General features: G+C 42.1%; 1 protein-coding gene and 1 long non-coding RNA gene across 2 annotated transcripts; one reads left to right on the top strand and one right to left on the bottom strand.

Moving 5' to 3' along the window:
- Positions 1-1993: 1993 nt before the first annotated feature.
- Positions 1994-13724, top strand: ND-13A (NADH dehydrogenase (ubiquinone) 13 kDa A subunit). Its single transcript, XM_068381906.1, has 3 exons — positions 1994-2177; positions 5142-5318; positions 13432-13724. The coding sequence occupies exons 1-3, from the start codon at positions 2046-2048 to the stop codon at positions 13495-13497; spliced, it is 375 nt and encodes a 124-aa protein (XP_068238007.1). The 5' UTR covers positions 1994-2045; the 3' UTR covers positions 13498-13724.
- On the bottom strand, positions 13431-16836 carry LOC137648771 (uncharacterized). The gene is made up of 2 exons (XR_011045697.1): positions 16611-16836; positions 13431-14171 (listed from the first exon to the last, which is right to left on the bottom strand). It is a non-coding gene; the product is annotated as an uncharacterized lncRNA (long non-coding RNA).
- Positions 16837-17206: the final 370 nt, after the last annotated feature.

Raw genomic sequence — 17206 nt, 5'->3', positions numbered from 1 at the left:
CCAAAAGTAGGCCTAATAGTAGGAGGGGTAAAAAAATAATTAGAAGGCAGGAAAAGAAGATGTTATAATAATTGATTTAATAATAGATGGAGGAGATTATATCATAGTAAAACAAGCTAATCTTTACACAAAATGTCTGCAAGAATATTATATACTTACAGCTTGGAAAAAACATTCTTGTTATACTAATTCACAAAAAGAGACACAAAAGACCTGAATCATTACTGCCCAATTAGATTAATATCTACAAAAGTCATATTAGGGCAAATAGAAAGACAGCTAGACTTCAATCAACCAAGAGAACAGACAGACTTTAGAACCGCGTATTTTTTTAACTGACCATATCCAGCTAGTGAAAAATCAATAGAGTATGACAAACCACTATGTATTGCATTTATAGACCAAGAGAAAGCTTTTGGTTTTGTCAAAATTCAGCAGTAATGAAAGTCCTTCAAAGATGAGGAACAGATGAATCTTAAGTAAGAATATTTGAAGGTATCTTTACCGGAAGTACAGCAATCTGTATATATAATTACTTAAAATTTCCATTGAGGAAGGAGTTATACTGGGATTCTCCGTCTCTTCTAAATTATTCACAGCATGCATATAAAAGTTTCTGAGTTTAGAATGGGAAAATATAAGAATTAATATTAATCGGGAATACCTTAACAACTTAACACTTGCAGAGGACATAGTTCTACTCAGTGAATCATGGGAGGAATTGCAAGAAAGATAATAAAGGATTTGTAGGATTGAAAATGAATATGAGTAAAACAAAGATGATGTTCAATTAAAATGCAGAGACATCAAATAAATAAATAAGGGGTGTGGACGAACTTCTAGATGTTGACGAATATGCTACTGAAGACAGACAGTAAGTGTCTCCCAAGAACATGAAACCTAAATTAAAAGCAAGATAAGCAGGGCAAACAAAATTGGATTGTTAAAAGTAAAACACCACTGTCTCTAAAAGAAAAGTGTTTAATCAGATATGGCCCTTACAGAGTTAACGTGTTCATCAGCAACTTGGAGCCTTAACTAAAGCCTTAGAACATAACCTAGTTACAACTCAGAGACCAATGAAAAGAATAATGAAGGGAATAACACTAGAAGACAGAAAAGTTGCATCTTAGATACGAGAGCATACTAAAGTAGAGGATATTCTAACAACGTGTAAGAAAGAAAGAAAAAAAGGACATGTAGGCTACAGGGCATACAAAGAGAATGATAGGTAATATATGGACATTAAGAATAAAAGAAAGAGTTCTTAGCGATTACAAAAGAAGCATGGAAGGGAAGAGAAGAAGATGGATTGACGAACCAAACAAGTTTGCCATAGAGGAACCATAAACAGATGCAAGTGGAAGGACAAGTCTGAGGCATTTGTTCTGCAGTGGACAAAAGCGGCTGATGATGATGCTGTATTGTGCTAGAGTATCCTAATGTTATCAAATTAATCTAATTCTAAATCAAAGGTAGTTTTATTGTTATCATCTAATATTATGCATTAGTGTACGCGACCCGACAAAATTAACGGCTAAATCTTTGGTAACCCTTCTCATTAGGGTACGACGGCTCCTCTCCTCCTGCCGAAGGGACAGGAGAAGGGAGCCGAGTGTGTCCGGAAAGAAACATATATAGGGGAGATATTTATATAAAGTCCGACATTTCCTCTTTATTATATAGGAGAGATTTACTTAAGTGTAACCGTATAAAAAAAAATAATGTAAACCTATATTACCTGAAGTAAGGTTACCGTGATATGAATAAAATCAAATTCCTTAACCCCGGGTAGATTTTAAGTAGGGTTTACTATTTAATCTGAAAATAAATCCCCTAACGATATTACAATGATCATTTAAATACAATAAATGTATAGAAATTATTTATTGAAATATTTTTGGATGATTTTTAGTATGTTAGTTACATTATTTTACTGCAAAACTTTTATTAAGAAGAGACTCAATACTAGAAAATCCTCGTTTTCATGAGTATCCTAGAGTGTAGACTTGTAGTAGACGAAATCAGCTGTTGTAATTGTAAACATGGCTGCTGTAAGATTGTCCAAATTATCTTGCCGAAGTCTGCAGTCTCTACCTGCGGCCTTTTCTACTCGTTGTAGAAGTTTGCAGACTTCTCCTGTGACCTTAGATGACCGCCCAACTCATACCGGTCAGGTAAGGTATTAGGATTGAGTCAGACTGGCGTGACGGCTAAATAGCTTTTATAGTTTATATCGATATTTATTTTAATGTTGCTCTTCTTAAAATATATATTTTTTTTCATTTCCTTTCCTCACTGTGCTATTTTCTCTGTTGGACACCCTGGCCTCATAGCATCCTGTTTCCAACTAGGGTTGTAGCTTAGCAAATAATAATAATAGATGGTTGTTTTTCAATAAATAAATCCAAATATATTAGAATGAACATTTGAAGAAGGTAATTTTGAACGATAATTGTATACAATTTGTGGAGGGTTTGTAAGAGATTACATCACATATAAGAAAATAGGTTAAAACATCCTAACCTAACCTAATCTACCCTATGGGTCAGGTAAGATTATTAGATTAAGTTTAAGCAAGACTTGGGTTAGATTGCATTAACCAATATTCCTTTCAGAGATTATAAAAATCATTGAAATTATTATTATTAGAATTATAATTAATGAATTTAAAAGGTGTTCCTAGTAAATTATCAAGTTTTTTAAACAATGTTTGAAGATAACTTTTGTTAACAGTATTTTTCATAATATAACCTTGCCTGAAATATCATATTTCACTATGGAAACAAACGGTTTTATTATAATTACGGACGGGAAAAAGTTAACTACTAAACATGTTGTTTCCTACAGAAAAACACCCGTTTTCTTCGAAAAGGATACTTATTTTTACCACAAATAAATACTTACGGAAATATATATACTGTATATATATATATATATATATATATATATATATATATATAAATTATATATATATTATATATATATATATATATATATATATATAAATTATATATATATTATATATATATATATATATATATATATATATATATATATATATATATATATATATATATTGCCGATAATGGGGAACCCTTAGTGATAGTTTCACCTTTAGTAGCCAAATCTTTTATGAAATGAATAAAAATTGTTTGTTACTGGTTAAACTATTTGCAAACATTACTAGATAGCCCATTACTGTGTTTATTTCATGGGCTAGGCTAAGTCATTGGATCACAATATATTTAATGATGCCAAAATATTTACTTACATTGTTCCAACTTCTTAAACTATTCTATGATTTACTGTAATGTATGCCCCTTTTTTGTTGTCATTGATGTGGTAAACCATTAATTGTTTTTTTTTTTTACCCATGTCTCGTTTCTATAATATTTTTGTATTTTTGAAGGGTCTTCATTTGGTACATCTGTGGCCCCTAATTTATTTAGCAGTTTGAATTTGTTAGAGGGCAAAATTTTTTTTTTTTTTAAAAGTTATACCGACAAATATTCTTTAATGTGCTGTACAGTACTTATAAATGTTGTTAGTCTACAGCAGGGGTCCCCAAACCTTTTATAGACCTACAACTCCTTCGTGTAGTCCTTGATTTCTCATCGACTTCAGACAGGCATTTATGTACTACAAGAATAGATTAGTTTATTAATAAGTAAATAGATAAATGAATAGATATCAATGATAATTATTCATTTGTTAAGGTATGCAGTAATTCCTTTTGTCCTCTTACATCATCACTGTTTCTTGGTAAGATAGTTCAGTTTTTATCTTTTGTTGTTTGCTCTTTAAATTTTACTCAATAGATAATAATGATATAATATGATATTGATAAGAAAAATTCCAATGATTTTATTTATGAAACCTACTTAAAATACATTGAAACACCCTTTTATTAAATTGGATGACATCATTAATGGAAGGGATATGATTAGTGAGCACTTGAAAGGGGTCTAACATTTGATCGCAAATTGGGGATTTCTACTTGAAAGTCGCCATGCTCTTCAAGATTCAGTCTGTTCCCTTGCTTTATTAGAACTGCATTTTCATGACTGGAATCAGCTTTTGTGTGGATTAGTAACTTGTAAAGAGTTTGCATTTCCCCTTCAAACTCACCCAAGCATTCATCAACCCCATGGATAGTTCCATTAACCATTTTTGTCAATTTTTCACCACATCGGGGACCACTTGTTCCTAGAGATATGTCTTTAACCTGTAGGCTAGCCAAGTTAACCTAGAAGTTTGTGGCACATATTTGGGAATATCAGTTATTTGCATGGGTCTAAATCTTATGGGAGAAGGAGTGTATATGAATACTACATGTATACTGTTTAAATATAATGCAGTATCTGTAAACTTTATAAAATGCCACCATTTTAGGGCTAAAAATGGGAGACCTTTGATGAGGTTGTTACCATATAAAGTAAATTAATGCTCAAAGAAATGGAACCTAGTGACGTTATAAAGTTATATGGTGTGACAAAAACTTATTTTATACAGTATAGATATAGAATATTTTGTATTTCAATGTTCACATGAATGCACACGAACCTAGAATTTCACTTTTTTTCATAAACCTTTACAGTATTTTTAATGACACTGGTACTTAGAATGCTTATGAAGAAGGCAAGATTGATTTTCAGTCTTGCTAAATCCACATAAAAGATGTCTATATTCCATGACATGATGTCAGACTTCACTTCTACATGAGGGTAGAGTTTGCATTCCATCAATATCAATACAGTATATAGAAATAAACCTTACATTATGCAAAATTTCTCCTAGGGCAGTAAAGAATTTTTGGGTACATGCTAGAGTTTTCTTGAAGGAAAAATCTTGTGCAATATTGTATTTGACTTGACCTTTTGCAAACATCTTTGTTTAACAAACTGTTGCACTGGAGTTCAAAACCTGCTCAAGCTCGATAGTTTCTAGTAGTGTCTGCAACCTCACCATCCTTGTAAGTTAGGGATGGGGGCATTTGAGAAGTCTATAGGTCTACTTTCTGAGTCATGTTTACGTGTTATAAATATAATTTTATTATTGGGTGTGGAAAATATCATTTAAGATAATACTGTAGGTAGGTCTCCGGGAAACATAGTTTATTTTATTATTGTATTTTACAGGCATATGACCCAGACGATATCAGGAATGCGAGATTTACACTAACCCCAAGACAAACAAATGAACGGTGGGCAATAGACTTGATTAAAGAAGTCCCTCCTAAGGGTGTAGATACTCGTGTCGTCGCTTGCGATGGTGGGCCTGGTGCACTTGGTCATCCACGAGTTTACATCAATTTGGTAATTAGATTACAGTTTTTTTTTTTTATTTAAGAAAGCATAAACTGTAGTTGTTCCGTAACCGAAATACAAACCACGCTATTTACAAAGGGTATTACTTTTAGCGTAGCTGAAATGGCGAGCCATTAGAATTTAACGAGGGTGTATTACCCCCGCGCTAGTTAGCGGGGGGGTAGGGGAGTGGTAGCTAGCTACCCCTCCTCCCCCTCACACACAGGTGAATACTCACTTTCACTTTTGGCTCGGACTGTGACAGACGTCTCTGTCTTGGTCCTCGCTTGGCAGCCATTGTCTGTTTTGTCTTTACTTAATCGCTTACTTTTCTTTTACTCAATATATATGTAAACATGTTTTCATGTTTGTATATATATTTGAGTATAGAAATAAGTAAGTTTCCTTTTCAGATGTGTGTGTGTAGTGTACGATATCTACGTGGAGGCCTCGGCAGTTAGGCCACCACGGCCTAATTTTATGGGTTGCGATCGAGTTTGACTTCGGTCTTTCTCTCTCTCTCTCTCTTGAGGTCGTTCACCCTTTTACTATGTTTTACTACGCCCTTGTAGCTTCCTTCCCGTGTGGGTGGGGTTGCTACGCCGTACATTTTGTCTCAATTAGTTTATGAATCTAATTGTAGTTGTTAATTTTTCAGCTTGTAGAACGATTCCTTTCGGGGTTTTCGTTTTTTCTTTAGTGTTCATTCATTTTTTAAATTACTTAATTACATAGTTACATAATTATAATTGTTATAATTCTGTTTTGGTTACAGCTCTCCTTCCGCGAGTGTAAGTGGTTGTGAGGGCACGTGCCTGTTGTGTAATTCTTGTTCCTTTTCCTCGGGATTCCTCTTCGGAGCCTTCCCGGGGGAATGAATGTGTACTAATATTATTTGTTTTATTTTTTTACAGTTACCGATCTAGTTCGTTTCTGTAATATAGCAACGGTGTGAGCTGTCTGGTTGAGTCCTGGGGATTCGGCTGTTGCTGCCTCCCCCCTTGTATTGTCGTCAGGGGCGTGTCTCCTTCTACTGGTAGTACTCCCGTGTCGACGGACAGCTCTCCAGTTCATTTTAGAACAGTCAGGAGGCTTGCCTCCTTGGGCGGATAACTTTCCTTCCGAGGGAAGTTTTTTCCTGTCCAGGCTTGAGCTTTTCCTCTTTTGGGGGGTTCTTCTCTTGCCTTTTTTTCGTGCGACTATGCTCTTGGTGCTGAGCGGTCGCACCTGCAGTTTCGCTCAAGGGGCTGGGCAACTGCAGGAGCTCCTCTTCGGAGGATTGCCCCTCTTAGGTCACTGGCTGACCAGTCTCTTCCACGAAGTGTTTCTCTTTCGTTCGCGAGAGAGTACACTCATAGAGACTCCTCTTCGGAGGTTTCTTCTGTTGCTGTTGCTGTTGGCCTCCCTCGCCGTAAGGCCCTCCGTCCGCCTCGTCGTAAGGGCCTCTCATCTCCCTATAAGGGTGTTTGAGGCGCCTTTTTGAATCTCCGTTTGCAGCCTACAACTTCTTTTTCTCGATCTTCCGTCTTGGTGCAGATGGACAGCAGTCTAATCTCGTCTTCCGACGGGCAACGGTCTTCCCGACGGACAACGGTCTTCCCGACGGACAAGCGGTCTTCCGACGGACATCAGTCTCCCGGCGGACAACGATCCCTTCGGGGCAAAGGGTTGCCCCCACGGGGGTTCTTCCCTTGCGTGTCAGGGTTTCCCTGCGCGCCCTTCTGTTCGTCAGCGCTCTCCTGTTCGTCAGCGCTTTCAAGATGATCTTCCCTGTGGTTCCTGTTACGTGCCCTGTGCGCCCACGTTCGCCCTCGCGATCTAGAACTTCGGTTCAGGTCGGGGTCAAGGACTCTTCTTCTTTGCGCAGGCTTCCACGCGTAGCCTTCTGCTCGTCAGCGATCATCAGCTCGTCAGCGATCATCAGCTCGTCAGCGATCATCAGCTCGCCAGCGATCGTCAGCTCGTCAGCGATCATCAGCTCGCCAGCGATCGTCAGCTCGTCAGCGATCATCAGCTCGCCAGCGATCGTCAGCTCGTCAGCGATCATCAGCTCGCCAGCGATCTCCAGATCGCCCACGTGTGTTACAGCTGGCACGCCAACGTTCTCCAACACTTCTGAAGGAACATGGTTCGCCAGCTACTAGCTCAACTGCGGATGCTGATCGCCATCGCGCGACCCTCAACTGCAGATGCTGACCGCCATCGCGCGACCCTCAACTGCAGATGCTGACCGCCATCGCGCGACCCTCAACTGCAGATGCTGACCGCCATCGCGCGACCCTCAACTGCAGATGCTGACCGCCATCGCGCGACCCTCAACTGCAGATGCTGACCGCCATCGCGCGACCCTCAACTGCAGATGCTGACCGCCATCGCGCGACCCTCAACTGCAGATGCTGCTCGCCATCGCACAACCCTGAACGATTGCCCGCTTACGCATGCTGCTCCTCATCGCACCACCCTGAACGATCGCCCTCCTGCAGATGCTGATCACCATCGCACCCTTTCACGCGATCATTCACCTGCGCATGCTGCTCGCCATCGCACAACCCTGAACGATTGCCCGCTTACGCGTGCTGCTCCTCATCGCACAACCCTGAACGATCGCCCTCCTGCAGATGCTGATCACCATCGCACCCTTTCACGCGATCATTCACCTGCGCATGCTGCTCGCCATCGCACAACCCTGAACGATAGCCCGCTTACGCATGCTGCTCCTCATCGCACAACCCTGAACGCTCGCCCTCTTGCGGATGCTGATCACCATCGCACCCTATCACGCGATCATTCACCTACACATGCTGCTCGCCATCGCTTACCGCCAGCGATCTTCTTCACCTACGCGGCAGCACGATCCCTCGCCGTCACGCCCATTCCCCTGCGCGCCCGCGCGATCGCTCGCCTGCGCGCCCGCGCGATCACTCGCCGGCGCGCCCGCGCGATCGCTCGCCTGCGCGATCGCTCGCCTGCGCGCCCTCGCGACCGCTCGCCTGCGCGCCCGCGCGACCACTCGCCTGTGCGCCCGCGCGACCATTCGCCTTTGCGCGACCGTTCGCCCTCGCGCGACCATAGTTCGCGGCGAATTCCACAGCCGGTGGTAGCAGCAGGGACGCGTGCTCCTAGGCGGCACTCGGGATCACCTCCATCCAAGCACAGGTTGGTAGTGCAGGACGAAGACAGGTCAGTACAGCATTCTTCCCACCAAAGGATCGCCCGATCCCTTTCACCTTAGCGAGGATTTCGGACTCTGTGTCCTTGGAGCAGCAGACATGGTTTGATCCGCTGGCACGGGCGTTAATGAGGGTTATGAAACCAGCACTCACCGGCCAGGGTAACAAACCAGCGGCTGTCTCTCCTACGCTGAAGAGAAAGAGAGGAGTGGACTTCGTGGTGACTTCCCCTAGGGCGAAGTTGGTTCCCAAGAGGTCGGTCTCGAGGGTCCCCTCTCCTGCACGAGTACTCTCTCCTTCTCCCGCCCTGGAAGGATTTTTGGCGGGGGGGGCTTTCCGTTGAAGATTTCTCCATCGGACAAGGGGTGACTGCTTACCTCTTCCTCTGGGAGCTTACCAGGTTCTTTCCCTCCTCGGTTACGGCCCGAGGTTTGGTTCAAGGAAGCTACAGGAAGATCAAGGGTACTTTCCTCCTCTCGAGCTCAGGCACCTTGGCCTCTCGTCGTTAAGTATCTACTTGCGGACAAGCTCGATGTTTTACCATCTGGACGCACTGACTGAAGGCTTCCTTCGGGTGTCTCATCTGTGGAGGTCAACGACCTCAGACACCCTTCCATCCTTGAGAAGAGTTTTGTCTTTGCCCAAGGACAGAGACTTAAACATCTGCTGTGCGGAGTAAATCGACTTCCGGTTTCACTCCTCCAAGGCGCTTTCTTCCAGACTCTGCAGGGCTCCAGCTCCCTTTTCTTTCAACCACGTCGGCCTAAGTTATCGGCTACGACAACTGGGACAAGGTGTCCAATTGCAGTTTCCTCCTGTCAGGAACAGATGGCACGGGAGACTCCCCCGGGGGGGCATAGTCCTAAAAGGAGTTCACGAACTCTAGGATTGCAGGTTTTTTCGCTGGGAGGATGCTTAAGGTTACTCATCCGAATGACAGCTTCCCGATGCCCATTCCCGCACAATCTCTGTGAGTAGCCAAGGATATCGCGCCTGCCGTCTCTGTCAGCGAATTCAGTGTCTCTGAACCTCTATGCCATAGCATCAGCAGAGTTGCCCGGTTGGGCAGAATGATCCATACCTTAGGCGAAGGTCTTCCTTAGGATCATCGACGGCTTCACCCCCGGCCCCCTCAGTCGATCCTTTCTTGTAAGGAAGGATCTGAGAGGGGATGTCCATAGTCGACCTCTCAGCCCTGATCAAGTTTGTCGAACAAACTTCGGCCAGCGTAGACCAGCAGAATCGATCAGACTGGTAACGAGGCGACAGGACTCCTTTAACCCTGGATCGGAAGGACGGGTACTTTCAGTTTCCATTCCATCCATCTTCCAGGGTGCTCGTCGAATTCAGCCTAAACTGCAAGTATTCCTGCTTATGATGCAGTGTGGCTATCCCGCCGTGGCATAGCAGGTTTGTTTCCCCAGAGAACTCTCCCTGCCTTCCTCTTGGCCGCTCAGGTGCAGACTTCCGCCTCCTCTGCTGTTTGGAGGGCTGGTCAACTCCGGTAGGCTCGGGTTTCGACCTTCTTCAGCGCCGGGAAAAGCTTCCGAATGCTGACCATGAGTGTGGGCTCATGGTATTTTGCTTGGAGCCTTCTCTTCCTCTGCCTCAACATCTGGAGTATCTGGCCATGATATTGAGTCAACCGCCTTACCACGTTGGAAACCCCGCTTCTCGTCCGTCCAGCGAGGTTAAGCAACGTCGGCACTTGGATGGGTGACCACCTGGGGACGCCAGATTCTGTTACCACATCCTCCGAGCCTTCCTTTTGGTTGACTGTGGCAAGACTGAGGAGAGTCGCAGTACCTGTTCTCAGTCAAGCAGAGTTTTCAGCCCTACCTTGGAACGTTTCCTAGTTCTTCTTTCCTCATTGACCCGTTTATAGTCCGAACGGTCGCCTCAGGATAAGTTCCATGTGGGGCGATCCAAGTTCCGGTGGCTTCAGGCAATGTTTAACCGGACTCCCTGGCCCTATGGGACCAGCGGAACTATTAAACCTGCAATGGGTGTTGACCTATGGAGCCTCTTGATGGTAGTGGATATTCTCGTCCTTTCCCCACATTCTTGATGCGGTTCTCGGACTCGTCAAAGGAAAGGGGGGGGGGCATGTTCCGGTCCAGGCCTATGGTCAAGACCTGAAGGATACCTCTCCATCATTCAGGCAGGCTTAAGGGCCTTAGTCTGGCCCCTCTTCAGTCCTACCGCTCCTGCCAAGTCGCCCCGTTGCGTGTCGACTTCATGCTAACCAGCAGGGGACGCATTTTCACACCTTCACATCTTGCAGTAGAGATACCGGGATGATTGAGATTCTCTCAATTCCACCATCGGCTCTCTCATTCCAGGCAGGGGAATGTTTCTCTCAGACTATCCAAGCAGAGCCTCATAGAGAGAGTGTACCTAGGGGTCTTTGACCTTGGGTAACCAGCAAGTGCTGATCTGGGGGACCTGATCGCGACAGCTTGGAACCTCAAGCTTCCGCTAGTTTTCCCCCCAGTCTCAGACCCCGAGACTCTGGCAAGATGCATTCCGGTGATGGTGGGACAACTTCGACGCCTGCGTCTTCCCTCCTTTTTGTCTGCGGACAATGGGTCTCAACAAAACCAGGTTGTCTGTCAACCTTTCAATGGGAGAGCTCCACTGGGACTATGCGCAGAACGGTTTCTGGACCCTCTGCTTCCCCTGACGGAACTCCCGGGAGAGCTTCTCCCACGGCGCAGGCTACTCAAGCAACCACACTGCGACATCTCTCCCGAACCGGGGCGTCGCTTCGGCTTCATGCCTGGAGACACTACGCTTCCTCCTCTAGAAGAGACAACCCGCTACAGTCGCGGTACGGAGGTCGCGTCATCTGCGATAGTCATCCACAGGGGTCTCCCAGGCAAAGTGAAGAGTCTAAGGTGGTTGGTGCCGTGGGAGATATACCTCTTCCCGTGAGGCCTCTTCTCCAGCAATAACGGTCTTATTGCCTTTCGGCGGGAGGAAACTCCTTTCCGCTCTTGGCAATGAAGCCTGTCGCTCAGCCTTTCCCTGACCTTCAGGCTTAAAGGAATAACTTTTTCCTGCCCGCTGGATCTATTCTCGCTCATGCGAAGCTACGATCGTCCCTGCCCTAGTCGGAGGAAGACCTCCAACTTGGAGCATGGCTCGGACTTTTAGTCCTTTAAGAGATCTTCTCAAGACCCTTTTACGACAGGCCTCGGATTGTATTCCGCCTTGGGTCTTCTGCTCACTCTGGCCACGGCCAGTGTGTAAGCAATCTTCTTGGTCTCTTACTACTCCCCCCCTTTCTAAGGAAGAGGGGAAGGCAACATTCAGGCTCGCTCCTGAGTTGTTGGCTAGACTCAGAATCTGAGGGTCCCGACCCTTCGGTCCGATTCATTCAAGATTTTGAGTCTCCATTCTGTGTCTGATGTCCCAAGACCTTCTCTTTCTTGCCAGTACAGGAATCGAGAGGTTAGCGCTGGGAACAGCTGCAGTTTGGCCTCAGTTGCAGCCGATTTGGGAACACAAGGAGGACATGGGGGGAGAGTCACCAGTATACCTCTTCAGCCCGGACTCAAGGACATTCATCTCGACCTGTCTTCAGACCCTCCCCCGTCACGTCGCCCTACAGCACGATGTTGGATACATCGCAACGTCCCTCGCCTTCGAGTAATACTACTCTGTGACGCAGGTGCTACAAGCTGGAGTCTGGAAGCGTCTGATGACCTTCGCAGCCCGCTTCCTGCAGGGCGTGACCCACAGGAGTCTCGATACGTTTTCTATCGCTCTGTGGTGGCTACACAACAGCTGGTCTAACCTCAGGCTCCTTTTTGGACAGGTAGCAGAAGGTTGAGGGCATTGTTATCAGGTTTTAGTCTGCATGAACGAAAGAAGTATGTCTGGCCCTTACTTCTTTCTTCATCATCCCCTCTACGGGGAAGCAGCATCCTGGTCTCTGCATAGCTGACCTCGAACCTCTGCAGGTAAACCATGCTTCCTTGTGTTCCGAGTATTGAGTCAATACTGTCGCGTCCCCCATACCCTGACGAGGTGGTATTGGGAACGTCCTAACCCAGAGTTCCTTCTGGAACTCCAGGTCAACTGCCTAAGACGGGTCACACTTCTTCCTTCACACACAAGCTTACGTAGGCCACATGGTTCCTTGCGGTGCAAGGAACTTGTGAGGTGCAGGGACTCCTTTTCTCGAGTGCGACTCACTCGGATTCTGAGTCCCCGGGTAAAGCCAAAGCCAGTATGGCTGGGGACTTTCCACCCTTCCTAAGGGATAAGTCACCCTTTGTAAATAGCGTGGTTTGTATTTCGGTTACGGAACAAATGACAAATTCGAAGATAATTTGTATTTTTCCTAACCATACAAACCTTAGCTATTTACACATATTTGCCCGCCAGCCCTGTCCCCCAAGACAAGTCCTACCTCTAAGTGAAAGTGAGTATTCACCTGTGTGTGAGGGGGAGGAGGGGTAGCTAGCTACCACTCCCCTACCCCCCCGCTAACTAGCGCGGGGGTAATACACCCTCGTTAAATTCTAATGGCTCGCCATTTCAGCTACGCTAAAAGTAATACCCTTTGTAAATAGCTAAGGTTTGTATGGTTAGGAAAAATACAAATTATCTTCGAATTTGTCATGTTCGTAAGCAGCTTATTGGTAAAATATATTCCTTAAACAAGTTTGTAAGTCAAACTGTAAAAGTTCTGATTATCCATATAAAAAAAAAAGTCAATATTTGGTCACCATACTGTAGTGTACACTAGTTACAAGAGAAAAAATAAATAAGTATAATTTTATTTTAATAAACTTTGAAAATATATTGTAGTCTTTAAACAGTATTGTATTTAATTACAGCTTCTTAAAGAGAACATTATTAATTTGCCAGCCATTGTCATCTTAATTATCAAGAAAAATTTATTTTTGTCTATACAGTAATTAATCGTTTTTAATCTCTTTCAGGATCAACCCGGCAATCATAGCTGCATTTATTGTGGATTAAGATTTTACAAAGAGAGCTCTCACTAATACTGCTTTGTTGTTTTATACAGCACAGTACTTTGCAAGGATTAGCTACGCTACTCAAGAACAGTTTTTGTCTCCATGTGCAAGAAATAGTTATTTTAGGTATACAGTACTGTATTTAAAAAATTTTAATTATGAAAATACTGTAGGAGCCAGATGACTTTAATAAATCATTTGTCTTTATTTAATTTTGTAAATATAGAATACTGTATTAAAAAATGGTAAACTTCTATGAACTGTTTTATTGGAAACTTAAAAAGAATGACAGAATGCTCATAGCTGCAAAAAAGAAAAAAAAATATGCAGTTATAGTAAATATTGTTTGTAGAATATTATATGCAGTGATCGCCTTAGGAAATTAGGTAAGCTTTAAATGTCTGATTCAGGGAACGTTACTGTAGTTTCTTTATTGGGGCATTATTCAAGCACTTTAGACTGACTATTTCAGTAAATTATATATCTTAATCTATAATAACTTAAGAATTAAACACAGTGCCCTGATTTGACTTTATTAAATCATTTTCCATGAATCAAAGGAAGTCTTTCTCATGAAGAATGCCAAGAGTTACTGTACATTCCCAGGATACCCATCAGCATTGAAATAAGGTTCGCACGACAGGCAACTTACATCTGTTATTGCTGGTTATAGTGTGCCATACAATTTACATCAGATAGTTCTGCAAAAAAAAAAAAAAGGTGGGTTAGGGTAATTATTTTTTGTAGGATATTCTATGCAGTGATTGCCACAGAGAATTAGATAAGCTAACAGGCAACATACAATCCTAATTGTTGGTTATAGTGTGCCATGCAAGCTAGTACTCAGATAGTTCTGCCTAAGATAGATCAAAGTAGTAATTCGAAAGTCACACAATGAAGAATTACATAGGCCCTCAAAAATCTAGTCCAACACTGACATTCACCTTGTTAGTAAATTTAATTTTTTCCTTCCTCAGGAGAAGTGTTGTTCTGTACAATGCCCCTTCAATGAACAATGGAAAAATTAGATGACTATACTCTTTTCATTCCACTATGTTGGAGTTTTGGATTTGAAGCATGTTATATTGCTTTAAACTAGGTTATCCTGTTATATTAAGATTATTTAAATGTCATCAAATTTACTATAATAAAATCACAAGAATATCGATATTAGAAGAGGCAAGAATATGTGAAATGAATGAAATTTATCGACAAAACTAAATACAGAAGAGGCGAAGTGAGGGAATACAAATAAAATATTTTCAGTAACTATATTCTCAAGCTACCAATTGTTACCAAAGATCTCAGATTCATCAATATATCTTAATGTCTCAAGTTGGCTATCAAAACGTCTTTTCAGTCATGCCTCTCGACTATCTAATTAGTATTTCATGTGACGTGAAAGTTCTAATGTATAACTTTTGCAGCAATTTGGCTTATTGCAGTGTGGGATACATGCTGATTTGCTATGTTTGAGGTCAAGTCTATTGGTTTTGCCACCAAATATGACACTTAAGTTTTGTACTGCTTTCCATCTTCTTATCTTTTACTTTGGAGTGCAATGGCAGGTTTTTCACCAAGTTATACCACAACACTGAATAGCCAACCTACCATAAGTAGAGAGTCGTGTTGCCCAATTTCTTAAATCCTTATATAAACTTATAACAAAGATGATATGAGGTGAGAACGTAGCATTTCCTCAATAGCCATTTGATTCATTCAAAAGAAAGAAAGAAAAAGGGATGGTTGTGGTCCCTCTGCCTGTATGAGACTACCAGAATACTGTACCAAAATGGGACCTGCAAGGCATACATTTTCTAGAGAGGATTAGTGTTGTCAGTGCACTTAACTTAAGGGTCTTTGCAGTGTTCCTAATGCCTCTAGCTGCACTTGTTTTATAGCCGCCTACTTTTTCATCATTTTTGCCTCCTGTCTATTATTTTGCTGGCCAACCTCTTTTCTTCTTTTACATTAGTGTAAGTCTAGAATTTTACCCCAGATGCATTTGGTTGCTGAATGGACTGCCAGATTCCAGTGCTGAGCCATATGGACCAAATGTTTAAATCTAAGACAGTCATTGACCCTTGGTACATATCTGCCAATCTTTATTAACATGAAAGTGTGTTACCAAGGATAAAAAATCTAGTCAGCCAGAATACTGAACTGCCTGACAAGTTCTATTTAGACTTCATAATATTTTGTCGAGTTTGTCGGTACCCACATTTTGTGAAGTGAATTTCATCTATCTACAGCATGTGGGCTCTGACGGGGATGTAACTAGTGAGCAAAACAAGAGAAAATAATGGGAGAAGGGAGTGCTGTACTGTAATTGAAAGGAATGGTGAAGAAAAATAAAATTGATTGTAAAGGTAAAGTACTGATTAAAGAGAGTACAGTAAAGAGAAATTGTATGAAATAATAAAAGCATTTGTTAATGAAAATTAAGAATTAATATAATGAATGTATGCAAGACTAATGATAAGGATACAGTGGTAATTAGACACCAGAAAGAGGGGGGAATGAATGTAAATAAGGATGGAAGAGAAATGAAGGTACTTGAAGATTATACACATTTGTGAGTAACTGTATTGGTTGATACCCAGAGGAATTAGGATGTGTGTAGATGACTGAGGAAGACATGGTTGTCTATGGAACCCAGGTTACAAACCAACTCTCCTTCATGGAAGTGAAGTGCAAAAGATAAATACAAAATAAATAAAAGGTTTACTTCATGGATGCGACTGCAGGCTATCCCCCAGTTAAGCCTTGGCACCGAATAGCCTCCATGGCCCCAGTATAGGGACATGTAGCACAAATATAAGAATCAAATCTGTGTACATATAACTCTCTCTCTCTCTCTCTCTCTCTCTCTCTCTCTCTCTCTCTCTCTCTCTCTATATATATATATATATATATATATATATATATATATATATATATACATATATATATATATATATATATAATACCATGACCAGCACAGACTAACCACTGGTAAAATCAAATCAGCGAAGCCCATTTTACTAGCATGGGTTATGAAGGCACTTACTGGCAACATAGAACTAATTAATATGCTAAAACCCCTAAAACAATTATTAATCTCGTTCCAAACTAGAAAAAACTATAAAAGTACTTGTTACCTATAAGTGTTTTGAGGATGAGAATATAGTTCCTCTTCTAGAGTTTGTTCAGCAGAAGATCATGACTTGCTTGGGATTTGATAACAGCAGGAATGAAGATATTTTAAATGGTGGTCATACCTCAGATATCATAGCCCAGCCAGATATGCCCATTAAAACCCAACAGCCAAAAAGGAAACCCATGTCACAAAGTAAGAAACACTCAGTGGAAATGTCAAATACTGATCTTTCCACTTACATATCTGGCGGTCGAAAGAACCCTCCCACCCCCTGCCCTACGATTTCATTAAAGCAGCCAGCAAATTAAATATCTGTTGTAAATTTTGCACTTTAAAAATACAATCAGGACCTCATCAAGGCAAAAATATTCACAACTAACAATCGGTGCATGGACATAATTTTATATCAAATAATGTCGAAGTAAGCGAAGATAACATAGGTCATAGGGCATTTACCAATTATAAATGCCCATCCCAGAAAGCTTGCAACTGTTCAAGAAATACTGAGACATAGTCTAAACATCTAGGACAACCTTGAATCACAGTATTATACGTTCTGCAGATAAAGCTGTATATTCCAAACTAGTTGAAATCGTA

The sequence above is a fragment of the Palaemon carinicauda genome, chromosome 10 (genome assembly GCF_036898095.1).
Source record: "Palaemon carinicauda isolate YSFRI2023 chromosome 10, ASM3689809v2, whole genome shotgun sequence".
Taxonomy (NCBI): domain Eukaryota; kingdom Metazoa; phylum Arthropoda; class Malacostraca; order Decapoda; family Palaemonidae; genus Palaemon; species Palaemon carinicauda.
This window is presented reverse-complemented; position numbering and strand designations above follow the sequence as displayed.

What these genes read in the sequence shown, in the direction of transcription:
- ND-13A (XM_068381906.1), top strand. Translation starts at nt 2,046, where the DNA reads ATGGCTGCTGTAAGATTGTCCAAATTATCTTGCCGAAGTCTGCAGTCT. An exon ending in GCCCAACTCATACCGGTCAG is followed by an intron (nt 2,178 to 5,141) that starts GTAAGGTATTAG and finishes TGTATTTTACAG; the next exon opens with GCATATGACCCAGACGATAT. An exon ending in CACGAGTTTACATCAATTTG is followed by an intron (nt 5,319 to 13,431) that starts GTAATTAGATTA and finishes AATCTCTTTCAG; the next exon opens with GATCAACCCGGCAATCATAG.